The following is a 26472-nucleotide window of genomic DNA, read 5'->3' as shown; positions in this document are numbered from 1 at the left end:
ACCTTTTCTTCTCTCTTTCGAGGCTAAATATAATTTTATTGAATTTATGACTAATCATATTTTGCAACTCACGTTGATCAATATTTAGTCAACCTCGAGTTATAATTTTAAGAAACTTTTATTTCTTTCTCTGTCATTAAATATAAGTTTGATTACAAATAACAAATATGAACTTTTCAAGTGATACAAATATAGTTAGAATAAGCATACTTTTATATGCAAAAAGTACTTTTAGATGTTTATTTTATTATTTTTTTAATTTCAGTTGCTATTTTTAAAATGTAAATTTTTTTTAATTTTGGTCAATTAAATAAAAAATACCAAGTCATTTCGTCAATTTATAATTTTATATTAATATTTTAATTATTTTAATGTTTGATATTGAGTTTAATTATATTCAATTTTTAAAATTAAATTTGTAATTTGACATAACATTTACTGTAATTTGTAATTATATTAAACGTCTCAATTTTATATCATAAATTCAAACATTTGATAATTATAATTAAAACCTAAAATTGATATAAATAAATTTAAATTATGTCCATTAAACTAATAATTATGATAATTAAATGCTTAAATTTTAAGTTTTATTACTTAAATTCATAGAAATTCATTTATATATGTTTTAAATGAACTAATTTTATTCTTTTAATTGATGTGACCATAATTTTTAAAACAATCAATTAATTTAATCACTACAGTATAAAATCATTTTAGGTATTTGGTTACCATAATTAAAAGTTTGGCATACAACATTTAAAATTTTCTAAATCAATTTCAAATTTTAGCTATAATTACACTCAATGTCAAAAGTTTGATTAATTTTATCTAAAATTTAAAGGTTTGGCTATAATCATAAATTATTGTAAACATTTGGCTTTTATGTCAAATTTTATATTTGATTTTAAAAATTAGATATAATTACAAGAAATGTCGAAACATTATAATATCAAAACTAAAATTAAAATGTTGGAATAAAATTATAAATTAACTAAAATATTTAATATTTTTAATCCAATTACCTTTTAATTTCTTATCAATTCATTTGTGATTTATTTTGTATTATGTATTTTATTATATAATTAATTATATTTATTATAATATTAACAATATAATTATTTTTATGTTATTAAATAATTTTTATATATTAAAATTTATTTTAATAATCTATATACATTCTAAAATTTTCACCATATACTAAACAAATGGGCTTGTTAAAATATTAAGTTGGAGGCTCAGGTTAGACAAGTAGACATTTTTAGAGGATAGAAAGAAAAAGGGGTAGATTTAAATTGATTTGGAGGAGAGTAGATTTACTTAGAAGCATTACACATTTCTGAGGATTTAACTCAAAATCGTTCAGAGTGGAAAAAGCGAATCCATATAGCCGACCCCAAATTTTTGGGATAAAGGCTTAGTTGAGTTGAGTTGAGTATATACATTCTTGCTTTTTTATATATAAATTAAATAACAGGTACAATTATATTATTAATAATTAATGAGAATAATAAGAAAAAAAATAAAAGGTAAAATTTTAAGTAAAAGTTAGAAAAGATAATAAAAATGCGATCAAATGAAAGCGACTAATTTATTAAATTTGAAATTAATTTATTTTACGGCTCTTGGTTAACATTTAGGGCATGTTTGGCATTACTGTTAAAATTGCTATTGAAAAAATCAATTTTTTAAATATACTAGTTAAAGAGTATTAAAAAATAATTAAAAATTAAATTTGATCAGTTTTAATCATAAGAACACTAAAATAACAAAATAGCTTTTTCTAAACTGCTTTTCTCATAAACATCTAAAATAGTATTTTTTTTTCTTCAAAAAAACAGTTTTAGGCATTAAAACTCAATGTCAAACAGGGCCTTAATCAATTTCTAATTATGTTTTCAGAAACCTTTTCTTTCATTCTTTGTCGCTTAATATAAACTTGATTTATTTATGATTAACTAAATGTTGCAGCTCAAGTTATTCAATATTTAATCAATTTCTAGTTATATTTTTAAGAACATATTCTTTCATTTTTTTCTCTAAATATAAATTTATTAAATTTATGATTAATTATATTTTATGACTCACATTGATCAACATTTAATAAAACTCGAGTTATATTTTTAAGAACCTTTTACTTTCTTTTTTGTCAGTAAATATAATTTTAATTAAAAATAATAAATATAAATTTTTTCAATAGTACAAATATAGTTAAATAAGCATACTTATATGAAAAAAAAATATTAAACAATTATTTCATTAATTTTTTTTTCAATTATTATTTTTAATTTACGTAACTTGTCAGAATTTAATGGATTTATAATAGTAGCATAATGGCACTTTTACTGTACTTTTAAAAAAAATTAAGACAAAAAATCAATGAATTATATATATATATATATATCTTAACCATTCAGATGCCTTGTTACTTTTTATTTAGTTTGACATGTATAATTATATTATTAAAAATTAGTAATGATGATAATTAATAAAAAGAAAGTAAAAAAAAATAATCCTCTTAAATTATCCTGTAAAGTTAAAAAAAATAAATGAGAATGATTAATTTTATTAAATTTATAATCAATACGTAGCCAATCTCTAATTATATAAATATTAAATAAATTTAATTATATGAAAAAATAAAAGAAAATAAATTAAAAAATAAAAAATAAAAAATCTAAAGAAACCTTTTTAGTATAATAATAATAATAATAATAATAATAGATCTGGCATGAAGCGGCCTGTGACCCAATCCAAGAATCTATAGCCCTCCAGAAAGCCCATAAAGATCTAATATTTTTTTAAAGAAACTGCGTCATATTTATAATAGGGGCAAAAGAACAATTAATAGGGGCAAGTGAAAATGCTCGCTCCGTTCGATGCATTGTGATAATTACTTGTAGCACCACACCAACTCAGCGTATTGAATTAATACACCAGCCAAGTTAATATTGCCATTGAATTAATACACCATTCTCACTTCTCCCCTATATATATACATATATATATATTCACTTTTAAAATTTCTTATTAATGCTCAGACAAAAAAAAAAAAAAAAAACTTATTAATTCATATTAACATTTATAATTAAAATATATAAAATAATTATTTAATAAAATAAATTAAAAACAGAAAATTTAAAATAAAGTGAAAGAAAATAGCATCCATAAACATATAATTTTAAAAAATTAATATAAAATTAATTTTTCTAAAATTATTTAAAGTAAATAAAAAAATATTCATATAATCGACCCAATAAATTTTGGAGATAAATACTTAATTGAGCTGAATTAATATAAAATTAATCTTAAATAAAGAAAACAGCATTTCATCATCTTTAATTCAGACTGAAGTGGTACCTAAAACTTTGAAATCTTGAATTTCAATCCCAATAAAAAAAAAAAAAAAAAAAACAAAAAAGAACGCGCATTTCAGTAAGAGTATCTCTCACCATAAGTATCAGAAACTATGAAGGACAACAAGCGCAATCCAGTAATTGATAACACTCCATGATAGTAAAGAAAATTCATAGTCCTCACTCGATGATAGTAAGAAAGTAAAGAAAATTCATAACCCTCATACAGGCTTGCAGATTTGGTTAGCTTCCGACTTCTATCTTGCTTGCTAATGTACAATATAGTTCATAGAAGTGCTGGGGAGAAAAATAGGAATTTTTTTTTTAATCAGCTTAGGTAAGCCTAAAGATCGATGCTAAACTCAAACCTTTTCCCTTCAATTTGTTCATTCATAAACATTAACAAATTTTAAGCAATAAAAGCAGGAAAAAATGATGTTAACATTGAATGAGGTACAAATTCATTAGCTTGAGGACACCTCAGAGACTGGCCGACGCAAACCAGAATAAACTGCTTTCAAGAAAAGAGGATGCACATTTTCACTGAATATCTCTGCATCTAACTTCTCGATGTGAGGCCATATCTGCGAGACACATTGTACATGCATAAATGTCAGAAAATATATATATATGCTCCACTTGCAGTTCGATCCAGTTGTACTACATTGTGAGGATGAAGTTAATCTTTTTAAATCGGAAATAAAGTTCTAGAAACACATTAGAATATCAATTAATTATGTTTTCCTAAGCCTAATTGAAAACGAAGAGTCTCTTCAAGAACAACCAACAATATGACCATGTTGAATTTCTAAATAATCTACGCTAACTGTCAAAATCTTTTGCAACCCATTTGGCATTGTCATAGACTGTTGCAGTGTTGCGAGGAAGTACACAGGAAGAAGGACCAAGGAATCCATAACGGAGGAGTTTTCCTGAGCTAGGCTTCTTAGATCAGAGTAAAATAATAATAATAATAATAATAATAATAATAATAACAAAAGCAAAACACGGGAACTTAACATAAGGTCCATGTCAGAATGGTGGTTGATGAAAGCTCAGTAACTAAGCAGGCACATGCAGCAACATTATGTCCGCCACCTAGTGTGTGCGTGTGTGATGATATTTACCTCAGAAGCATATTGCCTTGAGAAGGCCTTGACATAGCCTAGAGTTGACAAACACCACTGTTCCTTGTCACCTACATTATGGACCTTACTTGCCTTCTCACCATTGGACTGACTGTCACAGTTCATAAGAAATAAGGTTAATACACAGACTTGCATATCATACAACAAAAAATCAATTGGGGGGGTTGGTTTTGTTTGGGGTGTGGGGGTGGGTGTGGTGTTGTTAAAGAAAGAGAGATAAATAGAGTTAGGGAACAAAGGAGGAAGAGAGAGAGAGGGAGAGGAAGGGGGAGGTAAACCTTTTTTTGGGTCTTCCATTCTCATTATCCACATCCATTTCTGATGATTCATCAAGGTCAACAACCATTTCATCAGCTTGAATTGACTTCAATGCCCGCAGGGTTTGAGCTTTAGAATCCTCAGGCAGGCGCTCCATCAGCACATTTGAGAAGTTTTGGTACAATGAGAGGAATAATGCCTATACATGCCAATCATTGTCAGCACAAGCAAATAACATACTAAGCCTCAAGAAGTATGAAAATAGAATATCCAATTAATATAATATTTTAGCAGTGTTATGCACAAAATTCAATTTATCATGCAATAACACAGTATTTTTTCTATGGCAATATGACCTAAATTGAGGAAAAATTGCCAACTAGAGATGTTACCACAGAAATTTACACCTAGAGTCCAACTGAGATAACACCACGTGCTTCATCATCTTCGTAACACCTTAATGTGATATGATAGGATATGATATGAAACACCATAAACAATTGAAGGCCTCAAAAGGGAGGATATTACAACTAATCTTTATACCAATTACCTCATTTTCATCAAGTGCTCGAGCAAGAAGAGCCTCCTTGGCCTCCAAAGAATCACGCACAGATATCTCTTCTTCTTTTGTTTTTTCAGCATTTGATTTTAAGGGCTTCATCTTCGCAGGATTTTCACCCAAAACAGGTTCACCATCTACCAGAGTGAGCTTTGATTCAGCAGCATCTAACTCAGCTTTTGCCTTGGTTGCAGCCTCTTCTGCTGATAAAACATTCTTCTGTAGAGACAAGATCTCTTTCCTTAAATCAGATATTCGATTGTAAGTCTTACTGACAGCATTTCTTAGAACCTGAAAAAGGAGCAAAAGGAGGGAGGAAATGAAAAATGGAAAAAAAATCTCTAAAGAGTTAATAAAAAAACTACTATCTAGTATTCTAAGCATTGTTGGTAAGAAAAAGTAGCAGAAGCAAAGCAGCAAAAGATGGTAGCAAGCTCAAGTAACTTCGTGTTTGAAGTGTAAAATAGAGAGTGAAAAGAATTGTTGTGAAGTACCTCCCATGGGCGATCAGATGTATGAAATTGCTCAATGTTTGCTGAGGAGAAGACCCATCTGACAATAGCTAAATTAGATATAAGCCGATAACCCATCATTCTATCAATCGTAATAGCTGTCATTTGGGCATTGTTCTTCCAATAGGAACTCACTTCAGCTATCAGCATGATCTGCTTATCTTGATCGTGACATATTCGTGCAATGACTTGGCCATATCTCTCTAAAACAGTAATCAAATGAGTGAAACTTTTAGACCCAATGTCGAGAAGAGTTTGGACAACCATTGTAAGCGTAACTTCCAAACCATGATGGGGAAGTACACTTTCTTCTACCCATGAGATTATTTCTCGGGCAGTTTGCCTTCCTTTAACCTTGTTGCTGAGTTCTGCAGAAAGTGCATGTTGTTCAGTTCTTTCTTTGCCTTCTTCCATACTGTAATTGAAGTTTGGACTTCCCTTTGGTGGAAGCAACTCCTCTAAAGCAGGTGCATTCTCGACACTCTATATAGACAGACAGTTGGAGGGAAGATGTCAACAAATAACAGTATGCCAGCAAAAAGTTATATGGGGGGGGGGGGGGGGGAAGAATCAGCAACATATTTTTGCTGCATAAATTCTTTTCCTCCTTCCCAATCCTGCATACTTCCCATCCTTACAACACACTCACAGTGAGTGAGATTCTATTTTGTACCATTTCTTAAGATTTTCAGATATCAGTATTGTGAACATGAAGTTTGAAACAAAAGAAGTTAAAAGCACATTCAATAAGCTAAAAAGTAGAAAGCATAACAGCACAACATTAGGAATAGCAGTAATAGACAAGAATTAGCTGTTAGCTGACTTGCTAATGTCAAAAGTGAGTTTCTTAAGGGTTGTAAACACTGTTCTTGGATTTAGCTATAATTCAGTAGTATAAATAGCAAACGCCAAGTTGCAATCCATATGTGACGGAAATACATACTGAGGGTTGATTTTAAACCTTTTAAAAATATAGGCATATAAGAATGGTAAACCCTGGCCAAATTCTAAATCATGAGAGTGAATTATAGAACACGTTTCACAAATTTACTGTGAGGATTATAACAGGCTTTAGCATCACCTATTACCTGCTTAACTTTGTCCCAGTATGATAGACGAACTTCTCTCTCCAAAACCTCTTGAACAAACACGCGTTGTGGAGCCCACTTAGGAAGGTCTAAGACATAAGCCCATTCTTCCCATGGCCAAATGAATTGAAAGTTTGACCTGCAACACCAGGAAGCCATTATGAAATGTATTAAAACCAACTAAAAGATCCATCTAAATTCTATAGCAGTAATATTCGTAGAGCAAAATTTCATGATTCTGAACATGATTGGAATTTCAAAATTGCTCATACTTATTCCTAACCAAATATGAAAACTTAAATCAGGAATCTTTGATCTCTCTCTCTCTCTCTCTCTCTCTCTCTCTCTCTCTCTCTCTCTCTCTCACATATGCACACTTACACATGCATGCAAATTTTAATCATGCCAAATGAAAATTTCTGCAGACCAGTATATAAAAATTTGAAATCAAGATTCCTGAATTCCCATTGGGTTCAAAAGGGTTATTCCTTCTCAACCTTGCGTCCACCATTACCAACAAGAAGAGGAAGAAGAAATCAACCATCATACATTTGCTAAATTTCTAACACATGGACTTACAGATGGTGTGAGAACCAAAGGATGAGCCGTGTTCGACACTCCATATCTAAATCAGCTATTTTCTCAAAGAGTGCACGAACTGCACCAGCTACAACTGCAGGAAAAGCCCCAGGAAGAGCCTAACAATCATAATTCATCATCAGAAAGCATTCAAAAAAGATTGGACTGGTTATACAGATTTTTAAGAATCTCAAATAACGCAAGGAAAAATTATTGAACTATAATAGCTACCATGTTACCTTACAGAGATCCATAATAACCAGTGTATAATATATTGGCTTGAATGGGGGTTGAGGTAACAAAAGTAACTGCAAAAACAATGCAAATGCTTATTTCATTTTCATGAGATATTCTCAGTAAAATCAACAAGATTAGCATTCAAAAAAATGCTTAAGCTGTATTTATTAACTATAGATAAAAAGAGACACTAAAATCTATGTATACACATCAAGGCTCAAGCAAGAAATTCAGGCCTTTATTATTGCCTTTTGCTAGCCAGTTTCCACGAGTACTCTTTCCACAATTCCACTACTTCTAAAGGAGAATGAAAAAAATAAGACTAAAAACAAAAGAAAAGAAGAATAAATCATATGCTTCACTTTTCAAAGTATTTCCAGATGATAGAATGTACATATTTAAATGACATGAATATGCCAAATTGGGTCAAGGACACAAATTTCCATTGTCAATATCAACTACCTCTTTCTAGCCACTCTTTTTCAGAAAAATATGTTTTGTTAACTAGAACTCAAAACTATCCCCTATTCCAGAATCCTCGATTGGGCATTGGACAAAAGCTCCAAATGAATTCTCCAAAACCAAGATATCTCCAGTCATTAATTTGCATAAACACCAAAAATAATGTGAGACCTGTGTTGCATATTACGCAACTATCTCATTATTGATTGATCTTAAATTGTGCATTTGAATTCAGTGAAAATTCTGATTTCTCCCTCCACCTCCTATTCTTTACTATTTTTTCCATTCTCTTTTTAAGCAATATAAAGAGCCTATCTGGAAAGGGGTGAAATTGAAGGGAGAAAGAGAAAATGGGAGAACATCCTAATTTCTCTTGTTTGGAAAGGAGATGAAAATGAGGGGCAATATGGTAATTTGAATCAATAAAAAACTATTCTTATTACTCCCCTCCCCCCCCCCCCCCTTCTCCTTCTTTTCCTTTCTCTTCCGTTCCTAGAAAAGTTTTCTCTCATCTCTTACCATTTTTCCAAAAATAGCAGAAGGATTTTGATATTGCATTTCGAGGATTTTGGAAGCATGAGAATTTATTCATACAAAAATAGGGCAGGTAATCCGCTTGCTTAATTATTTTGTTGAACATCAAATACACAACGAAGATGCAAACCCTATTCTGAAAAAAATTCTGTTAAACTAAATTGTATTTAGTTCCAAAAATCTCCTGGAGATTTGAAAATCATCAAAACTTTTGTTACACTGTTAAGTTGATTTAGGCAAAGCTCGTAATGGAAATTTGAGTGAGGAATTGAGAAGATAGAAAAAAAATAAAAAAATAAAAAGGACGTGTAAACTGGTGAAATAATAATATGACATGACACTCATCTGCTATGTACCAAGGGTTCAGTGCACCAGAGAGGAGCCAAACCCATTCTGGATTTACCTGAAAAACAAATTAAACTTAGCACTTGGCATAACCAACTAGATGCAGCAGAACAATAAAAAGCATAAAATAAAACTATTTCACAGGATAAAGTAAAAGCATCAAACTTTAGAAAAATTTTGCGAAACCAAACAGCAAGTAGATCTTACCTGAGAGAATATAGTCTCTGCCATAAGATACTCATATCGGAAGGGTACAGGCAAGCCAACCATGTACGAAGCACATTCCTTTCGACTAGCTTTGCATGAACCAAGAAACAAAAATAACTAAAACTAGAATCCAGAAAAGGTTTCATAGAGCTGAGGTTAATTAGCATGGTTTAACCACATAAATGAAGGAGCAAAAGAAACAGGAATAGAAAAGCAATATTAAGGTGATCTAGTCCAACACATATCAAGATTAAAAAACAGATGTCCATAGCATGAGCAAAATTTGAAAAATAGCAGTACTTAAACAAAGTGAAATACACCAACTATGATGTATTTGCAGATTTAGACAAAACAAAGTGAAATACACCAACTATAATGTCTTTGCAGATTTAGAAAATTACTTAATATATTGTCAGTCAAATACAGGCATACCAACTGCCAGGAGGAGTAACACAAACAATCAAGAATGAAGGGGATAACAAGAAAATCCATTTGTGGTACAGTGAGGAGCTAACACAGTTTGCCTGAGATGTTAACGGTACATATAGACTCCTATTTTTAACATAATAACTCAACGACATCAACCTTGCACAACTGAAGAATGTCCTCATTTATGTGGCATAATTCTTCCATCACACCTTTTGTTTTGTAGGAAGAAATACTAATCAGTCTAATATTAATTTAAGAGACTAAAGCACAGAGTATATATAATGCAATAGTGATGGGTTATTGTACTACAAACCAGCCATTGAGGAACAATAGCACATCCAACAAATACTCTTCCACAATGAAACGATCTATAGGTTGCATATCCTGTTAACGAAAAGAAACACTGAATATGTGTGCAAATACAGATTAAAGAATAAAATACCAAATGACCAATCACTGCCAAAAGAATTCATTGAAATAGACACTGTAAGAAATGTACTGAAAAGGTAAAAAAGTGAAGCTTTGAAAACAACAGCAGCTACAAGATTCAACTGTCCTCAATTGCAGGAATAAAAGAGCTGATGTTTTATGGGGAGAAAGAGAGAGAGAGAGAGAGAAGGGGGCAGGGGGGGGGGGGGGGGCGCGGTTTGGAGATCAATTATTCTAGAATTTGTACTTCAAAAAAATAGTAGCCTACCAAATTTTCACAAAAATATTTTTTTTTTCAGAAAGGTAGAACCATAGAAACCATACTATCGTATCGAGGACAAGGCCAATGCCTTAACTCATTTTCTTACTGGTCATAAAGTTTGGAATGAAGGCTTAAAGACTCATCAATGGAAGTCAGACCTACCAAATGGCACCCGCAAAAACCGCACCAAAATTTTGAGAAAAATGTCCAATCAAACAAAGAAAAGGAAAGATACCAGAATACAGGAGAGGTTAAAGATTAACAAAATAACAAGTCCATTTCCCATCGGGAGGTCATCCCTATAATTGCATGATATCAAATCAATTAATTTATAATGGAAAGCCATGGGGATTAAGAAAAGGTTTGGTAGACATCTAAAAACAATAACAGTTTATACTAACAAAACCCATAGGTCAAGAACAAATAAGATTGCATATAACAGTAGTAAACATAGAAAGAAATTGCTGGTCTACTAGCACAAGATAAGAGCAACAACAATGGAAATAGCAAACTACCTCAGTTTTACTCGCAGGAAATATATTAAGCCTGCGAATCCGTTGAGGATACTTTAACTCAGCATGGTGCTTCTGTTTACCATATGGTACCCCAGAAAGTTGTGAAAGGGGCTCAGGCTGGTCAGGAGCATTAATGGGCCCAAACTCATGAGATTTTCCAGCAACCAGCTGAGCTTCAAATGAGAGGTGAGGTCTTGGAACTAGAAAGTAAAAACACAGCACATGTATGAAGCAGTGAAATAATAAACAAGAAAAAAAAATATTACAAAACAAACTAAACGCAAAACAAATAAAATTAAACATTTAAGCAGACCACATACAGAATTTGACAAGTCCTCATATTAAAATTATCAGTTAACAAATTATATCTGTTTAAATTTATTTGAAACAGACAAGGTGCATCCATTAGCCAACTTCATAGATATTCCACCAACAGCAATAAGCAAAATAAGTGAGGCAGGACATGCATGCAAGTAGGCATACACATAATATTACACCCTTTGAATCAAGGCTCAACTGATCATTCCAAGCAAGAAAACTTAGACTTGTAACTTCAAACCAAGCTTTTTATCATTGCCATTCCTACTGTGGAACAACCTCAATGTTGCAAGGGTGGACGCAAAAATGAAAATATAGAAAGGGACACTTACCATGAGCAAAAAAAGTGTGTAGACCACATATAAAAGCAATAAACCATTATGCAGTAAGCATTCCACAATTATGTTCCATATTCTCTGAATCTTTACAACCAGCAGCAACCACTGGATTAAACATCAAAAATCACTAATCCTAAGTACCAACATATACAAATTGCATAAATTCTATAGGGTCGGTCTGTTAATGGAGATTTGAAATTCTAGAATGTAGTCCAAAATTTAGTCCATTCAATGATGCACCCAACCTAACACTTCAACAAATTGTAATCCACAATCATGAATTCAGTCTCCATTCAATGAATTAACCCAACCAAAGATAATCTATATATTATAAACATCAAAACTAACATAAAAAATTCAAATCCTTTCATTTCAAATGATTATCTATCTAAGCAATACCTAAATTTCTCAAATACTTGGTATTCACATTCTTTCTTAAATCCATTATACTATAAATATAACACTTCCATCATATGTTTAAAATTCCACATATAAGGAAAGCATAATTAACAGAATGGATCTTTATTATTCATTTACACTATATCAGCCACAATGAGAATATATTTCATAAGTATGGATGATTTAGTTGCTCATATTAGACAAAGAAAATCACAGCTGTATGCAGCCAGAAAAGCAAAAGAAGCTAAAAATTAGTTACCACTATCAAGTTTCCATCCAGTGCTGGATAGAACCTGTATCCTATCCCATAAATCTTCCAAGAAGTCCTGAAGAAAGAATCAAGGAAAATGTTATGATAGAAAATCTGCAAATCTACACAGGCTGTATACTGAAACAATGAATTTGCAATAAAGAAGATAAATCTTTTGCAAATTTGCCTTTTGTATCTGATTGCATAAGGCATGAATGTCCCCATCTTTGAAAGCAACTCAAAAGTAAAATCCCAAAACATATAGTACAAAATGAAATGGTACCTTTTCAGAAGAACCTTTCCCAGATTCATCATCATCATCAAAAAAAGATAAGCCAGTGTCAGAATTATGTCTTCTAATGCTCAAATAGGCTTCTATTCCAACCATTACTCTTTCAATCTCGTCAGGAACTTGCTGAATATAGATGCCATAGAAGTCAGTAAATGGAAAGAGAGAGAAAGAGAGAGCACATAAAATAGATAATATAACAGAAGCGAATATAAAAATAAAAAGAAGGAATTAATGAGAAAATGTTTAGGAAAAATATGACAAAAGAAAGAAAAGCAACCCCATGACAACGCAAACAATAAACACAATAGCACATCCAATTCTTCTGCACCATGAAAGATACAAAATCAAGCTAAAACACAAATGCCAAAGAACTTTCAATAAGGCCATACAAAATTTCCTCACATAATTAAGTTTTTATTCCAATTAATTTAATTCTCGAAAGGCCGAAAATAAAACTTGCTCACTTTATTCAGATTCACATTCACCAAAACATAAAGCTGAACACCACATGACATGCACAAAGCAACTGTAAGAGAGCATCTAACAACATGAGATACAAGCGATGCTACAAGCAATCAAACTTACTATAGTGAAGGCCTAGAGTGAAGAAGACATCAATGCTTAGATACATTCATAATTCACCAATCAGATTCCACATTTTTATTTTAAAAAAAAAAAAAAAGAAAAGAAAAAAGAGTTCCAATTTGCATCGACTTCACAAGGACTCCAATGTTCATACAAGTTTTTAAGACACCAAAAAAAGTAAGCATTTTCCTCGGAGCCTCTGATTTTCATTTCAATACAATATATGTGAAACAAAAGATACAAGCACCCGATTTAAGAATGTAAAAAGCATATGAAAATGTAAACTATAATTAAAAATAATGCACAATACGAGCAAATTATGCTGCAAGAGATGTCTAAACTAACTACAAATGATGCAACCAAAATTTATCAAAGTATTACCAAGTACCTATAGAAGCATTACCTCAAAGAATTCTGAACCTCCCCATGGAAGACAGGATAAAATGCAAGCTACATAAAAGTCTCCACGTGCTTGCCAGGAAGGATTCCCTTTCTCCTCATCCACTGTAGTGGCAGCAGATGACAACAAGGTTTCAAAGACAACCACCAAAGAAACCGGTTGGAGAACTTTGCTGCACATCTATAAACAAAAAATAATGACCACATTACCAATTTCCCTATCAAAAAGAGAATACTGGACTTAGGGATTAGAAAAGGGACTTCTAATATATCAAATAACAAGAAGCAAAAAAAAAATGAAATGTTTATTCACAGGCTGATACTCCTTCCATCTTCTTTACAGGTGAGAGAATTAGATAACTTTGTCTATCAATAATTTTTTAATTGTACAATTACAAATAGAAATACAGTATCAAACTATCCATCCTATTCAGTTTCTTTTCTATCCTCAAATATTCTCAACTAAAAAGAATGAAAAGGAAAAGATTCTCAAAATTCAGCTTTGAAATGCACCATTAATTCCCCATAAAAGCTTAAATTTTACCATAAACCAATTATCAATAGATTAGTCCTGAATGACCAAATAGTAATAACAACACCAACGCACCATTGAAGTCAGAAGGCGCATCAAAATACGAATCCTATCACAACTTTCAGAATCCAAGGCATTCTGAAAAGTTAACCAGACAATGCATCAGTAAAAACAGTGAGCAATATACTCAAACAAGAATAAAAAGTTAAATTATCATAGCATTTATGATACTAAGATACCTAGTGATGATCACACACATCAATAAGATTTTTGCATTGAATTGGCAAATCCCAAGACCAGCATTAATACGAACCACAATGTACTATAATTGCTCTAACTTCTCACCTCTCACCCACTCCCAGGCAAATGGATTTTCTTTAATCAATGCTACTCAACACCAAACAAAGGTATTGCATCAAGCAAAGAATCTTTACTAAGCAGCATTTAATACTTAATTTATCAGGTTCACATGTTAAAAAAAGGAGGGGGGGAGCGGGTGCTGCAAGCTGTAAAACAAGTTTTGGAAGCTAAATTACAACCTATACAGGCTGGGACTACTCACTCACCTGGAAATTAATTTGAATATTCTCAACTATTTTCCTGCCAACATCCTCATTTTCCAAGTTCAATAGACCAACCTGGGAAGAAGAAACAGAGAGAGAGAGAGAGAGAGAGAGAGAGAGAGAGAGAGAGAGAGAGAGAGAGAAAAGAATAAGCAGGTAGAATCATAATATCTGCAGAAATATTCACCTTAACAGAAGTCCAACTGAAAAGGGCAGCTAACTAGATGATGCACACCACAGTCAAATTAAAAAAGCAAATACACAAAAGACATATGGTGTATTAGTTATCGCTTTGTTTATACGTGCACGCGCGCGCGCGCACACACACACACACACACACACACACACACCCACATGCACATGCACATGCATAGGTGCAGCACTTAAAGAAAAATCATAGGCAGATTGTGCATTGAAATGAAAAGAGACCATCTGGAAGTAAAGTCCAGTACCACTGTCCCATACAAAGGAATCTTGTGAGGCAATTGTTCCGCACATTGAAGAAGGAACTGTCAGCAAAAGAAATAAAGTAAATACCACATCAAGTGCTTAATAGAAAAGCCATATTGCATGGAAGAAAAACTATTAACCAACATCTCCTCATTCAAGATAACGAACACAAATATCAGACTCCAAAACAAGCTTCAGGGAACAAGAATGCACATAAAACCTAAAGTTGAAAATAAAAAGTCCAACTCAATCGCAATTAAACAAGGGAAAAAAACATAATGAGAAGAGAATTAGGGTTTTTCACAAAGCACTTAATTCCATCCATGTTCATGTCATCTGTGTCCTGCATCTAATATTAACTTGTTGAACCACTGGGAAGTTTTTAATTTCCAATGATTAATTTCATCATTTCATTTCACATAGGCCCTTGAACAGTCAAAATCAATATATAAAATGAACCATCATAAAATTAGCCATACTAGAAATTCAAACAACTGGTAAACTACATAGTAATTAGTAAATGGCGCAGATAGACGTTATTTTCCTATTCCCAAATTTCTAAGCCAGTCATACGGATGAGATGCAATGTGAATCAATAGACAGATAGAAACTTTTCAAAGTAAACGAGTGCATAAGCACGTAAAAGAAAAAAAGTAAGCTTTACATCTATAATATCGTTTGCAGAGTGCTCCAACTCTCGACGAAGAACACCAAAACACGTTTCCTGTAAATTCCAAAGCAAAAAATCAACACTCAACAGAATAACGGGCAGTATGCTCGCGATACAGATTCTAAACTCATTATTAAGCTACCAGAGTTCCTAAATAGCAAAACGGAGCAGAATTTAAGACTGCCCTGCAACCTAGGGTTTTACAGGAACACACATACGCATAATTAAATACATACATAAATGGGAAAAAGAGCAAGAGAAATAAAAAGAAATACGGACAATGTGTTCTTTGAAGTCGGAGCTGGAGCCATACTCAGGGCACTTGTCGCCTATTCGAAGAATAAGACTTCTCCAGCTGCTCATTCTTCTTCAAATTAACTGATTGTTCCCACAGAGCACTTACAAGTAGAAGAAAGGAACTGGAGGGATTTCTAGGGTTTAATGGCCGTAGGCCCGTAATAGAAACATTGTCGACATGAACTAAAGGAAGCTGCCCCGGCCGGCCTGCAAACTAAACGGAATGCAACATATGAAGAGAGGATCTCAGAAGGCCCATCGGATAGGCTGGGCCGGGGTTGGCTTAATGGACTTTAGTACAGAATGTTGTAAGGCATTGTTTGGTTGGGATATCTTTATTAGGGACTTCGAGTTTCAAGCAGTGTGAAAATATTAGTTGCTTGGTTATTATTTTTTTTTTTTTCTAACTTCTCAGGAGTTGAGGAGCTAAGAAGTAACTTCCTGAGCCTAACCCATGGAAGTTGAAGTTACTGCGTATAAAAATTATTTCTGCCAACTTTACATTTTTCTTTTTTTTTTTTCCTATTGTAATGTATTGGGATCCATGAAAAATAATAAAATGATATTATTTTTCTTTTTAAAAGCATTCACACAGAAAAAAAAATAATTTAATCAAATTCAAGAAGTTTTATTATACTTTTTATAAAAATAAATATTATATTTTGTTTATTATGTGAGTTAAATTTTATACTCTATTGAATTAAATATTTAATGAGAATTTAACATTTAAAGAATATTTATATTATTTTTATTGTCACATTTTATTAATACACTTTTATTTTTTAGTAATACAACATACCAACTAAATACGTTTAACTTATACATTTTAAAAAATAATTCCTTGTATTTTTTAGAAATTCAAAAAGTAAATCATTTTGAGCCAAATGAGACCTAAGCGTATTCGCATTGTGCTTCGTGGTTCGTGCTGATGCTTGTTTTGCTAGAAATCTCGGATTAATTTTTCAGCATATCTCTCAGGATTTCTTACCAATGAAATAGTCTGCACCATGGCTGTGAACTCAAACATGTCATCTCCACTCTCTTTAAATGCAACTCAAACATGTCAATCACCATTATATTGATTAAGAACTAGCAAATGTTATAAAATTCAGTCTATGATCTCAGCAATATATTGGCAATGGTTGGAAACCTAGTTTTTGGTGATCATAGGGTTTCAGACCAGATATTGCCCAATTTCGTGATATTGTATCACAAGGTTAAGAATAAATCAAAATTTCAGGTCGGCATAAGTATTAGTTGGCTGGGTTCGATATAAAAAAAATTAAGTAAATTAAAATTTATAATAAATTAAATTAAATTGAATAAGTTGAAACTTTAGCTAGCTAATTCAAATAAAATCAAATCATTTCGATTTATGCAATTTGATCAATTTAGTGATTTGGTATTCAAATTAGCTTTTTTCTAGACTCATTTTGGATTCATTTAATCAATTTTAACGCTTGAGGATGGTCTTGTTTTAGGTCATCGTGTTCCTTCAATGGCGTGAGAGCAGAGTCCTCTGATATAAGAGAATTGCTGTAATATGTTGATATGAAAGCTGCATACCATTTACTTATTAAAAAACCAAAAAATGCTGCATGTCATAAAATCTTTTTGATAATTGACCATATGTCATTTTCGAATTTTAGCTCCAGAGACAAACCCTGTCAAGAGAACTGAATAGCAATCGATGAATTTGAAATATTGCAGTCTCTCACCTTGAACAATAACTGCAAAGTACACTTTAAAAAAAGAGAGAGAATTTTTTTTTCTATATTATTTTTATCAATCATAAGAGAATATTTCATTTATAAAAAGGGAAGGAAATTACATATCGTTGATCAATTTTATGAATCTTGATCTCTTTCTAAGTTTCTTTAGAGAGAGGAAGTCCTCGTTTTTTAATCTCTTTGGTTTCCTCTGGACTCGCCGAACTCTTTGGATTCAGTTGGCTCACTTGTCCTCTGGGTAGGGGAGGTTGGAGTTTTTTAGCCAACTCAGTTGTTGGTTCCCCTCCTCACCCTGGATTTGGTTATGTATAGTGTTTGTTTTGTATTTTTGGGTAGCAAATCATGGATTTTCTTGGTGAGGGAAGCTTGTTGCAGATCTGTTGATATATGTGTTTTCTTCTGGGTATAGAAGTTCTCCTTTGCTCGGTGGGAGGGATCTCCATTGCAATGATGTCGGTCATCTCCGGGGACTTTAAAGTTTCTCTTCTCTTTTGGAAGCTGTCCCCATAGGCTTATGAGACTGAGATCGTCGATGAATTTTGCCTGTCACCCTCAGTGAGCCGGGTATGTACTTTTGTATGTCGTTGGAACTTAAAGGTCTTTGCTTGCTGGGCTTGGGTTCCTATGATGGAAAAGTTCTCTCCGATTGCTTGTTTGAGCCTCTAGTTTGGATTGATGATGGGTTCCTCTTCCCAGCTGGTCTCGCCCGGTGCAACATGACAGATGGCGACATTGCTTCAATTTAGGTGGCTTGATCTTCTTTGTTTGCCTAGGGCTCCTAGGTGGGATGAGTTGGGTTGTCTTCTACGCTGGGAAATATTTGGGCTTCTTGTGTTCCTTCTACTATTTTAGTTTATGGGCCCAATTTATATGTATTGCCTTTGAGGCCTTGCAATGTAATCTACATCTGTGGTTAAAAAAAAAAATACAGTATTATATATAATTAAAACAAACAAAAGGGCAATTTCATCCTTTTCATTTTTTTTTTCCTTTTTATTTTAATTTTTAAGAAATTTAATAGTCTCCAAATTATAACATATTAAAGAGCAGTGTGTATATATAGATATATATATATATATATATATATATATATATATATATATATATATATATATATATTCAAATTATTTTCCTTTTTAAATTTTGATTTTAATTTTAATTATTTTTAAATTATTTAATTGTTATTAAAAATTTTATTTATAATAAATGGATTAAATTTTATTTTACCTGTTTTAATTCTTTATTTTTAATATCTTAAATTTTTAAAATATTTTTTTATTGTTAAAAGTAAAAATTTTCTTTTCAATTTTTCAATTATACATGTTGAAATCTTTTGAAATGCTAACTTATCATTATTTTTTCCTTTTTTAATTAGTTGAATCTTTTAAACTAAAATAAATGAGTCTCCTTCAAGTCATTTAGATTCTTTATTTATTAATTTTTTTTCAAATTTTATTAATTTATTGTAATTTTTAAAGCACATAAATTCAAATTAATTTTTCTTTTTCCTTTTATTGTTATTATCATTTTAATTTTTTATTATTTTATTTCATTATTAAATTTATATTAGTTATTATTATTAGTAATTTAATTTTATGATATAATGACTTTCACTTTATACATTAACATTATATAAATAAAATATTAGAATTCTATATTATATTGTTAATCTATTTTACTAATATTACTTACACTACCTTTTTCCTTTTATAAACTATTATTTTAAAACAGCAATAAAATTATTATTATGTAAAAAATATTAAAAAAATAATATCTTTAAAGTTTATCATAATATTTATTTAGAGTTGTTCAGTATATTAAAAATAGAGTTGAACATTTGGTTCGAATTGAATCATTAAAACTGAATTAACCAAATTATCATATTTTAGAAATCGAACCAAACTTAAAAGAATAAAAAATGAATTGAAACAAACCGCTCTATTTCGATTTGGTTTGATTCAAACTGATCAATTTTTGAGTTTTGATTAATTTTCTAATTTAGTTTTATTTTCAAGTTATTTAGTTTGATTTTGACATTTTCTTGAACCTAATAAATATTAATTAATAAGATTAAATAATATATATATAATTATATATAATTCATAAATTATCTATAAAAATAAATCAATTTAAAAATAAATAAAACAAATTCAGTTCAGTTTGGTTCAATCAAATTTTTCCTCTTTGAAACTGAATCAAATCAAAATAATCAAAATTTTTAAATATAAAATCAAATCGAACTAAATTATCTTAAAAATCAAATTGAATTACTGAATTAAGGTAGTTTGATTATGTTTATTCGGTTCAAACTGAATATTATTCATTCCTAATTAAATATGTAAATTTAATTTATAAATAAATAATAATTAAATTTTATTTACTTTTAAATTGATTAAATGATTTTAATAATTATTAAAAAAATAATTTTATTTATAATTTATAAATATAATAGTTATATTATTATTATTATTATTATAAAATAAATTTGAATATATTTTCATATAAATATTTTTATATTTATTAATTATATTAAAAAATAAGTAAAAAAATAATATTCAAAACACCATGCTGACTTTTGGAGCTTGTAACTAACTATGTAAACAATCAAAGTTGCAAAATAACGGATAATTTTTAACCTTGGGTTATTTTACTTTCATTCTTCATTTTTTATTTATTGTTAAATATTTATAAATTTTAATTTTATTTCATAAAAATTTTTATATTAAAAGATTTTATGTTAAAAAAAAAAGAAAATATAATTTTATTCCTATCAAAAAGAATAAAAATGTATATTTAACCCGCTTTTCTTTCATTTTCAATCTCTAAATTCAATTTCTAATAACTTGTATTTTTAAATAAAAATTATAATTTTTAATATTATTTTAATATTTATTAAAATTACAAATATTTGTTTTATTTAAATAATATTTTAAATAAAGTGTTCTATTTGTAATATTATTTTTATTTTAATTATATCTTATTTAATAATATTAAGATAAATGATTCTAGCGGTGTTCACGTCTAGATGCATCCTAAAGAAAATAAGTGGCAATATCAGAAAATTTTAAATATTTTATAATATGACAAAAATATTCATGCGGGGTGGAACTAGTATGTTAAAATTGAAGGGATAAGAGTAATATCGGCAATTAAAATTTTAAATAAAGAATTCAATTATTATTATTATTATTATTATTATTATTATTATTATTATTATTATTATTATTATTTTAAAGGCCATAAGTAACTTATTGTAGTCAATTGAAAATTAAATGTAAAAGGATTACAAGTAGAAAATAATAATAAACAATTAATTTGAAAATTTTTCAATTTTTATAACATTTTCAAAGGGCTAAATATATATTTTTAGTAAAAATAATAAAAAAATATTAAGTTATGTATAGAAATTTTACAAGGTGGGGTTAAATATATATTTTTAACAAAATTTATAAAAAAAATATAAAGATATAAATAAAAATTTTGCAAATAAATATAAGCATATTTTCAGAAAAATTTTAAAATATAATACATAATAATTATATTATGATCATTTATTATGATATGTCATTATTTAAACTCAATAATAATTAATAATTAAAATATATACGATACAACGAATACATTTTTTTTTATTCACGCGAATACAATTAAAATGAGTATAAAATTTAAAATTTAATAGAAAATAAAATTTTTATAATATTAAAAAAATATTTAAAAAATAAATTTTCATTTAAAATTTAAAATATAAAATATTGTGTGACGTAACAAAAACTATTTACGTAAGCGCAATTGAAAAGAAATAAATCTTCACGTCAAGTGTTGACCCCCGACACAGAGATCGAAGCATTCTATGATGCGACAAAAACCACCAAAGGTGATTAGAAACCTGCTGTGACTTTGTATCAGGATACACCCTCGGGTAATAAAAATGATAAATTAAGAAATTTAAGATCTCCGGCAATGATCTTAGCTTAACATCATGTTTGGATAGTGAGAAAATAAGGAATGGAAGAAAATTTAAAAGTGAAATAACATTGGGTTCCTGCTGGGAACTCTCCCTATTTTGCACAATGAGGTAAAATCTCGATCTGGGTAGACTTTGAGATGAAATTTTAGAGGAAAGGAGAGGGAAAAAATGGCAAGAAAGGTTTTTGGTTACAAATATGGACTCGATTGCTTATAGTAAAGTTGGTAGATAAATCATATAAAATTTTTATTTTTATCCTAATTAATTTTAGAATTTTATTTTTAGACTCAAATTAACATTGAAAAAATTTCAAAGGTAAATTAAATTAAATTTTAGCCCTTAATAAACTAAATCAGATAGATTTTATTGAAATTAGATTTTATAATTTTATAATTTAAAAAAAATTTCAATACGTTAACACATTGCATAAAAAATTTAGAATCAGGTAGATTTTATTGATATTCGTAATTTTATAATTTAAAAAATATTTATCTTAAATTATAAATTGATCAAATCAATTACTAAATTTTAAAAATAAATAAATTTATTTATTTAAAATAATTTTTAAATTTATAAATTAAAAAAAGTTGAGACTTAATTTTTATTATATTATTATTATTTAATTTTTAATTATAAATCTCATTTAATATTATTTTTAATTATTTAAATAATAAATATATAAAAATTATTTTTATTATATATTAATTATTTATTAATATTTTAATTAAATATATAATTATTTAAAATTTTAAATATTTATAAATGTAAATTAATTTTTAAATATTTAATATAAATATTAATTATTTATAAATTAATTCAAATTTAAAATAGTTAACAAGAAATTAAAATAATGTATTGTCTAAAAGTCGAATTCATGCATCTCGCAAGGTTCGTTTAGCGTCATGAAATATGAAAAGGACAAATCAGGATGTAGTGGCGGTGGTCTCATCTCATCTCATCTCATGCAGAAGATCCCTACGTGTCGAGAAAGGATTCTAAAGAAAGCCACGTTTCGTAAAATAGGAAAAGCGGCAAACCCGTGGCAACTCTTTAATAAGAATATTAGACGTACACTTTCAATAATAATAATAATAATAATAATAATATGCGTAAAAATTGGAAAACGCATATAAATGTTTTTGTCTCACTTATGGATGTCTTTATTTCAGTAGATACAAAACAAATTTCACAACTAAGAATCTTATTTCACGCATAGTCATATCATATTATATTATATTATATATTATATATTAATTAATATAAAAATTTATAAATATATGTCAAGCCTTTTCTCAATCAATAATTATCTGAATGTGAGTATTAATATTATAATTCTTATATTTTTATATATGCGTATATTTCATATTATTATAAAAAAATTAATATAGAAATTCATTCGAGATAATAATTTTAAGTCTGTCTTTATTTTATTTATCATGAAATTATTCAATAAAAAAATGGCTACTCAACTATTGAATTATTATTTGATGATGGTGTTTTTCTTGAATTTAAAAAAGTTTGAATTCTAATTGAATTTGAGATGAATTTAAATAATAATGATAATAATATATAAATTTAAGTCACATTATTTTAAATTTCACTTATATTTTATTTGTTATCTGTCTTACTTAATTGTAGTGAAAAAAAAAAAACTTTAATTTTTAACAATTTGAAATAGCATTTTGGCGTATTATGGATGGAAACCTCCATAAATAGGGGTGAGCCTTCAAGCTATTGCATATCCAAACTAGCTCGTGTTTGATGGCTTCAATGGAGTTTCATCTACTTTCCTTCTTTGCTTTACTTTTTGTAAGCAAACATTCCAATACTTTATGGTTCCTTCATCATTTAGAAAATTTATGGCTCTATGTTTAGAATGTCTTTGGTTTCTTTCCTCTTCTTTTCTTTTCTTTTTAAGTGTCTTTACTGATAAAAGAAACTAATGTATGAGTTTGATTGTAAACCTTTCATGGCAGGTTTTGGTGGTGGTAAGAGGTGATGCTTCTGTACCTGCTGAGGTATACTGGCATTCCAAGTTACCAAACACTCCAATTCCACAAGATCTTTTAAACCTTCTACAGCGTACGTGGGTTGTTTTATTCTCCTATTATAATTCCTCTCAAATTATTAGCTTGCATTGTGCAATACTAATGACATGTTTGATGCTTAATTATTATTAAGCAAGCGCAATTAGCAATTAATTAATGTAAATTTTGTTTCACTGTCAACTTTGTAACAATATAAATATAGTTAATGGGCATATTATAGTTTTCAGCATATTTTGAGATTGAACAGTGGCGATTTTATGTTTTTTTTTGAGACCTTTCAATCAATTTTTAAGTATTGAAAACCTTGTTATAAACTTTGTTAACAAGATATTCAGAAGTTTTGCGGATGCTTCAGTGGTTAAATTAAATTGTTCTTCAATCTGCAAATGTTTTTCTAAATTCTCTAAGATTTCTCATCTCCTATATCGTTTATTTGCAATTGAAAGCAGATATGGGAGACAAGTACACCTATTGGGATATGGGGTTTAATGCCGATGAAACTCTTGTTCCCTCGGATGATCGTAGGATAAAATATGGAAAGCGCTATGAGCAAGCTTTTGCAGAAGATACTAATGATAGGAGAGAGAAATACGGAAAACGATACGAGCAAGCTTTTGCAGAAGATACTAGTGATAGGAGAGAGAAGTACGGAAAGCGCTACGAGCAAGCTTTTGCAGAAGATACCAATGATAGGAGGGAGAAATATGGAAAGCGCTATGAACAAGCTTTTACGGAAGATACCACTACTGATAGAAGAGAGAAGTATGGAAAGCGCTACGAGCAAGCTTTTGCAGAAGATACCAGTGATAGGAGAGAGAAGTATGGAAAGCGCTACGAGCAAGCTTTTGCAGAAGATACCAGTGATAGGAGAGAGAAGTATGGAAAGCGCTACGAGCAAGCTTTTGCAGAAGATACCAGTGATAGGAGAGAGAAGTATGGAAAACGCTACGAACAAGCTTTTGCAGAAGATACCAGTGATAGGAGAGAGAAGTATGGAAAACGCTACGAACAAGCTTTTGCGGAAGATACTACAGATAGGAGGGAGAAGTATGGAAAACGATATGAGAGGAAATTCAACAAACATGCCCTTCCCAACTCGACTGTATTTTTCTTACCTAATGATCTCCATGTAGGCAAGAGGATGAGGCTCCATATAACTAAATCATCAAACAAGGCTAGAATTTTGCCTCAACAGGTTGCTGACACCCTGCCCTTTTCAACTAATAACTTAGCAGAAATTTTAAAGCGCTTCTCGGTGAAACCTGAATCACGTCAAGGCAAGATGATAAAGCAAACCGTGGAGGATTGTGAGTCTCCAGCAATTAAAGGAGAAGACAGATATTGCCCCAGATCTTTAGAATCCTTAGTTGATTTTGGTGTGAAACATGTTGGAAACAAAGCTCAAGTCCTTATGAACGAGGTAGATAAGCCTACAAGGGAGCAAGAGTATACAATTATGGGAGTGAAATTTATAGGAGAAAATCACGTGGTGTGCCACAAGCAAAAATACCCATATGCTGTGTATTATTGCCATGCACTCAAAGGCACTAAGGTTTATATGGCTCCAGTGATAGGCGCTGATGGCACAAAAGCTAAAGCAGTCGCCATTTGCCACACAGACACCTCAAATTGGAATCCAGGGCACCTGGCCTTCTTGCTTCTGAATATGAAGCCTGGTGAAGGAACTGTTTGCCACTTCATTAGAAGTGATACTTTTGTCATGGTTTCCAGTTCTGATGTTGTGGAAAAAGCTCCAGCACCAATCTCTTCATGAGCAACTCTCATAAGTTTATGTGTGCTTGAAGTTACTCTATGTTATGTTGAATAAATGTTGGGCTTTACTCAACTTATTTTCTTCTTCCAACATGCATGGTCATAAGTTAATTATGATGTATTGTTCAGCTTGAATCCAGCACCATTTGAAGCAACCCAACTTGTATTATCAAGATTAAATTTTAAATTTTAACTACCCAACATCTATGATCTGGTCATTTCTCCAAATATGAAAAATCCATATACTTAAACATTAAAAATATAGAAAATCAACGTACAATAATTATATATAAAAAGAATATTTTTCTATTAGGGAGGGGATGTTTGTTGGACTTCCCGTCATATTTTTTACCAAATTTATCTCTCGTCACTTGATGATGAGGCTTCAGCAGAAGGTTCTTCAATCTCCAATCCTCAATCCAACATATGATAATAATAATAATAATAATGGAGGACGTATCTATGCGTACCATATGTTCAAGGATCCTAGCAGCCCATTAAGAAGAGGCCATGAAGTTCTAATTTCTGCATATCAGGGCCCATTAGCACTGCACTTTCTAATTTCTGTTCCCCTTTCGGGTTGCTTGTCTAAAGCTAAATTATTCCTACCACGCTGAGCTTGCATTAATATAATAAGACTGCTAATTTTAATTAATTTTCCATTGAAAACCGCCCATTTCCCTAAATAATGAAAATGATGTTCGTTGACATCAGCTAGCTGGTGTACACTAACAATATAGGAAAAATAAAGCTGGTGTCCATATAATCTCCATATAGTAAAAGTCAATAGACGACTACCATAGATATCACTTCAGTGTAGACTCGATGGACGTGAAATACGAGAATTTTTAGAAAGTTAAATCCCACTCTGTGGGCTTAAAATTATATTCCTAATTAACAGTCTGAACTTGCATAGTTCTCCATCTGATACGAGAAACTCA

General features: G+C 30.2%; 2 protein-coding genes across 2 annotated transcripts; one reads left to right on the top strand and one right to left on the bottom strand.

Annotated features, from left to right (window-relative positions):
• Nucleotides 1-3494: 3494 nt before the first annotated feature.
• Nucleotides 3495-16163, bottom strand: LOC110647570 (nuclear cap-binding protein subunit 1). Its single transcript, XM_021801474.2, has 19 exons — nucleotides 15996-16163; nucleotides 15711-15770; nucleotides 15049-15105; nucleotides 14600-14671; nucleotides 14109-14171; nucleotides 13506-13682; nucleotides 12509-12640; nucleotides 12235-12301; nucleotides 10921-11120; nucleotides 10028-10098; nucleotides 9286-9370; nucleotides 7740-7808; nucleotides 7501-7619; nucleotides 6922-7060; nucleotides 5816-6316; nucleotides 5313-5612; nucleotides 4783-4961; nucleotides 4484-4595; nucleotides 3495-3940 (listed from the first exon to the last, which is right to left on the bottom strand). Exons 1-19 carry the CDS (start codon nucleotides 16077-16079, stop codon nucleotides 3821-3823), a joined length of 2607 nt encoding a protein of 868 aa, XP_021657166.2. The 5' UTR covers nucleotides 16080-16163; the 3' UTR covers nucleotides 3495-3820.
• Nucleotides 16164-23381: 7218 nt separating this feature from the next.
• LOC110660651 (BURP domain-containing protein 9-like) lies at nucleotides 23382-25622 on the top strand. The gene is made up of 3 exons (XM_021819014.2): nucleotides 23382-23519; nucleotides 23687-23792; nucleotides 24208-25622. The coding sequence occupies exons 1-3, from the start codon at nucleotides 23472-23474 to the stop codon at nucleotides 25530-25532; spliced, it is 1479 nt and encodes a 492-aa protein (XP_021674706.2). The 5' UTR covers nucleotides 23382-23471; the 3' UTR covers nucleotides 25533-25622.
• Nucleotides 25623-26472: the final 850 nt, after the last annotated feature.

The sequence above is a fragment of the Hevea brasiliensis genome, chromosome 13 (assembly GCF_030052815.1).
Source record: "Hevea brasiliensis isolate MT/VB/25A 57/8 chromosome 13, ASM3005281v1, whole genome shotgun sequence".
NCBI lineage: Eukaryota > Viridiplantae > Streptophyta > Magnoliopsida > Malpighiales > Euphorbiaceae > Hevea > Hevea brasiliensis.
Note: the sequence above shows the minus strand (reverse complement) of the source record. Positions and strands in the feature narration are given on the sequence as shown.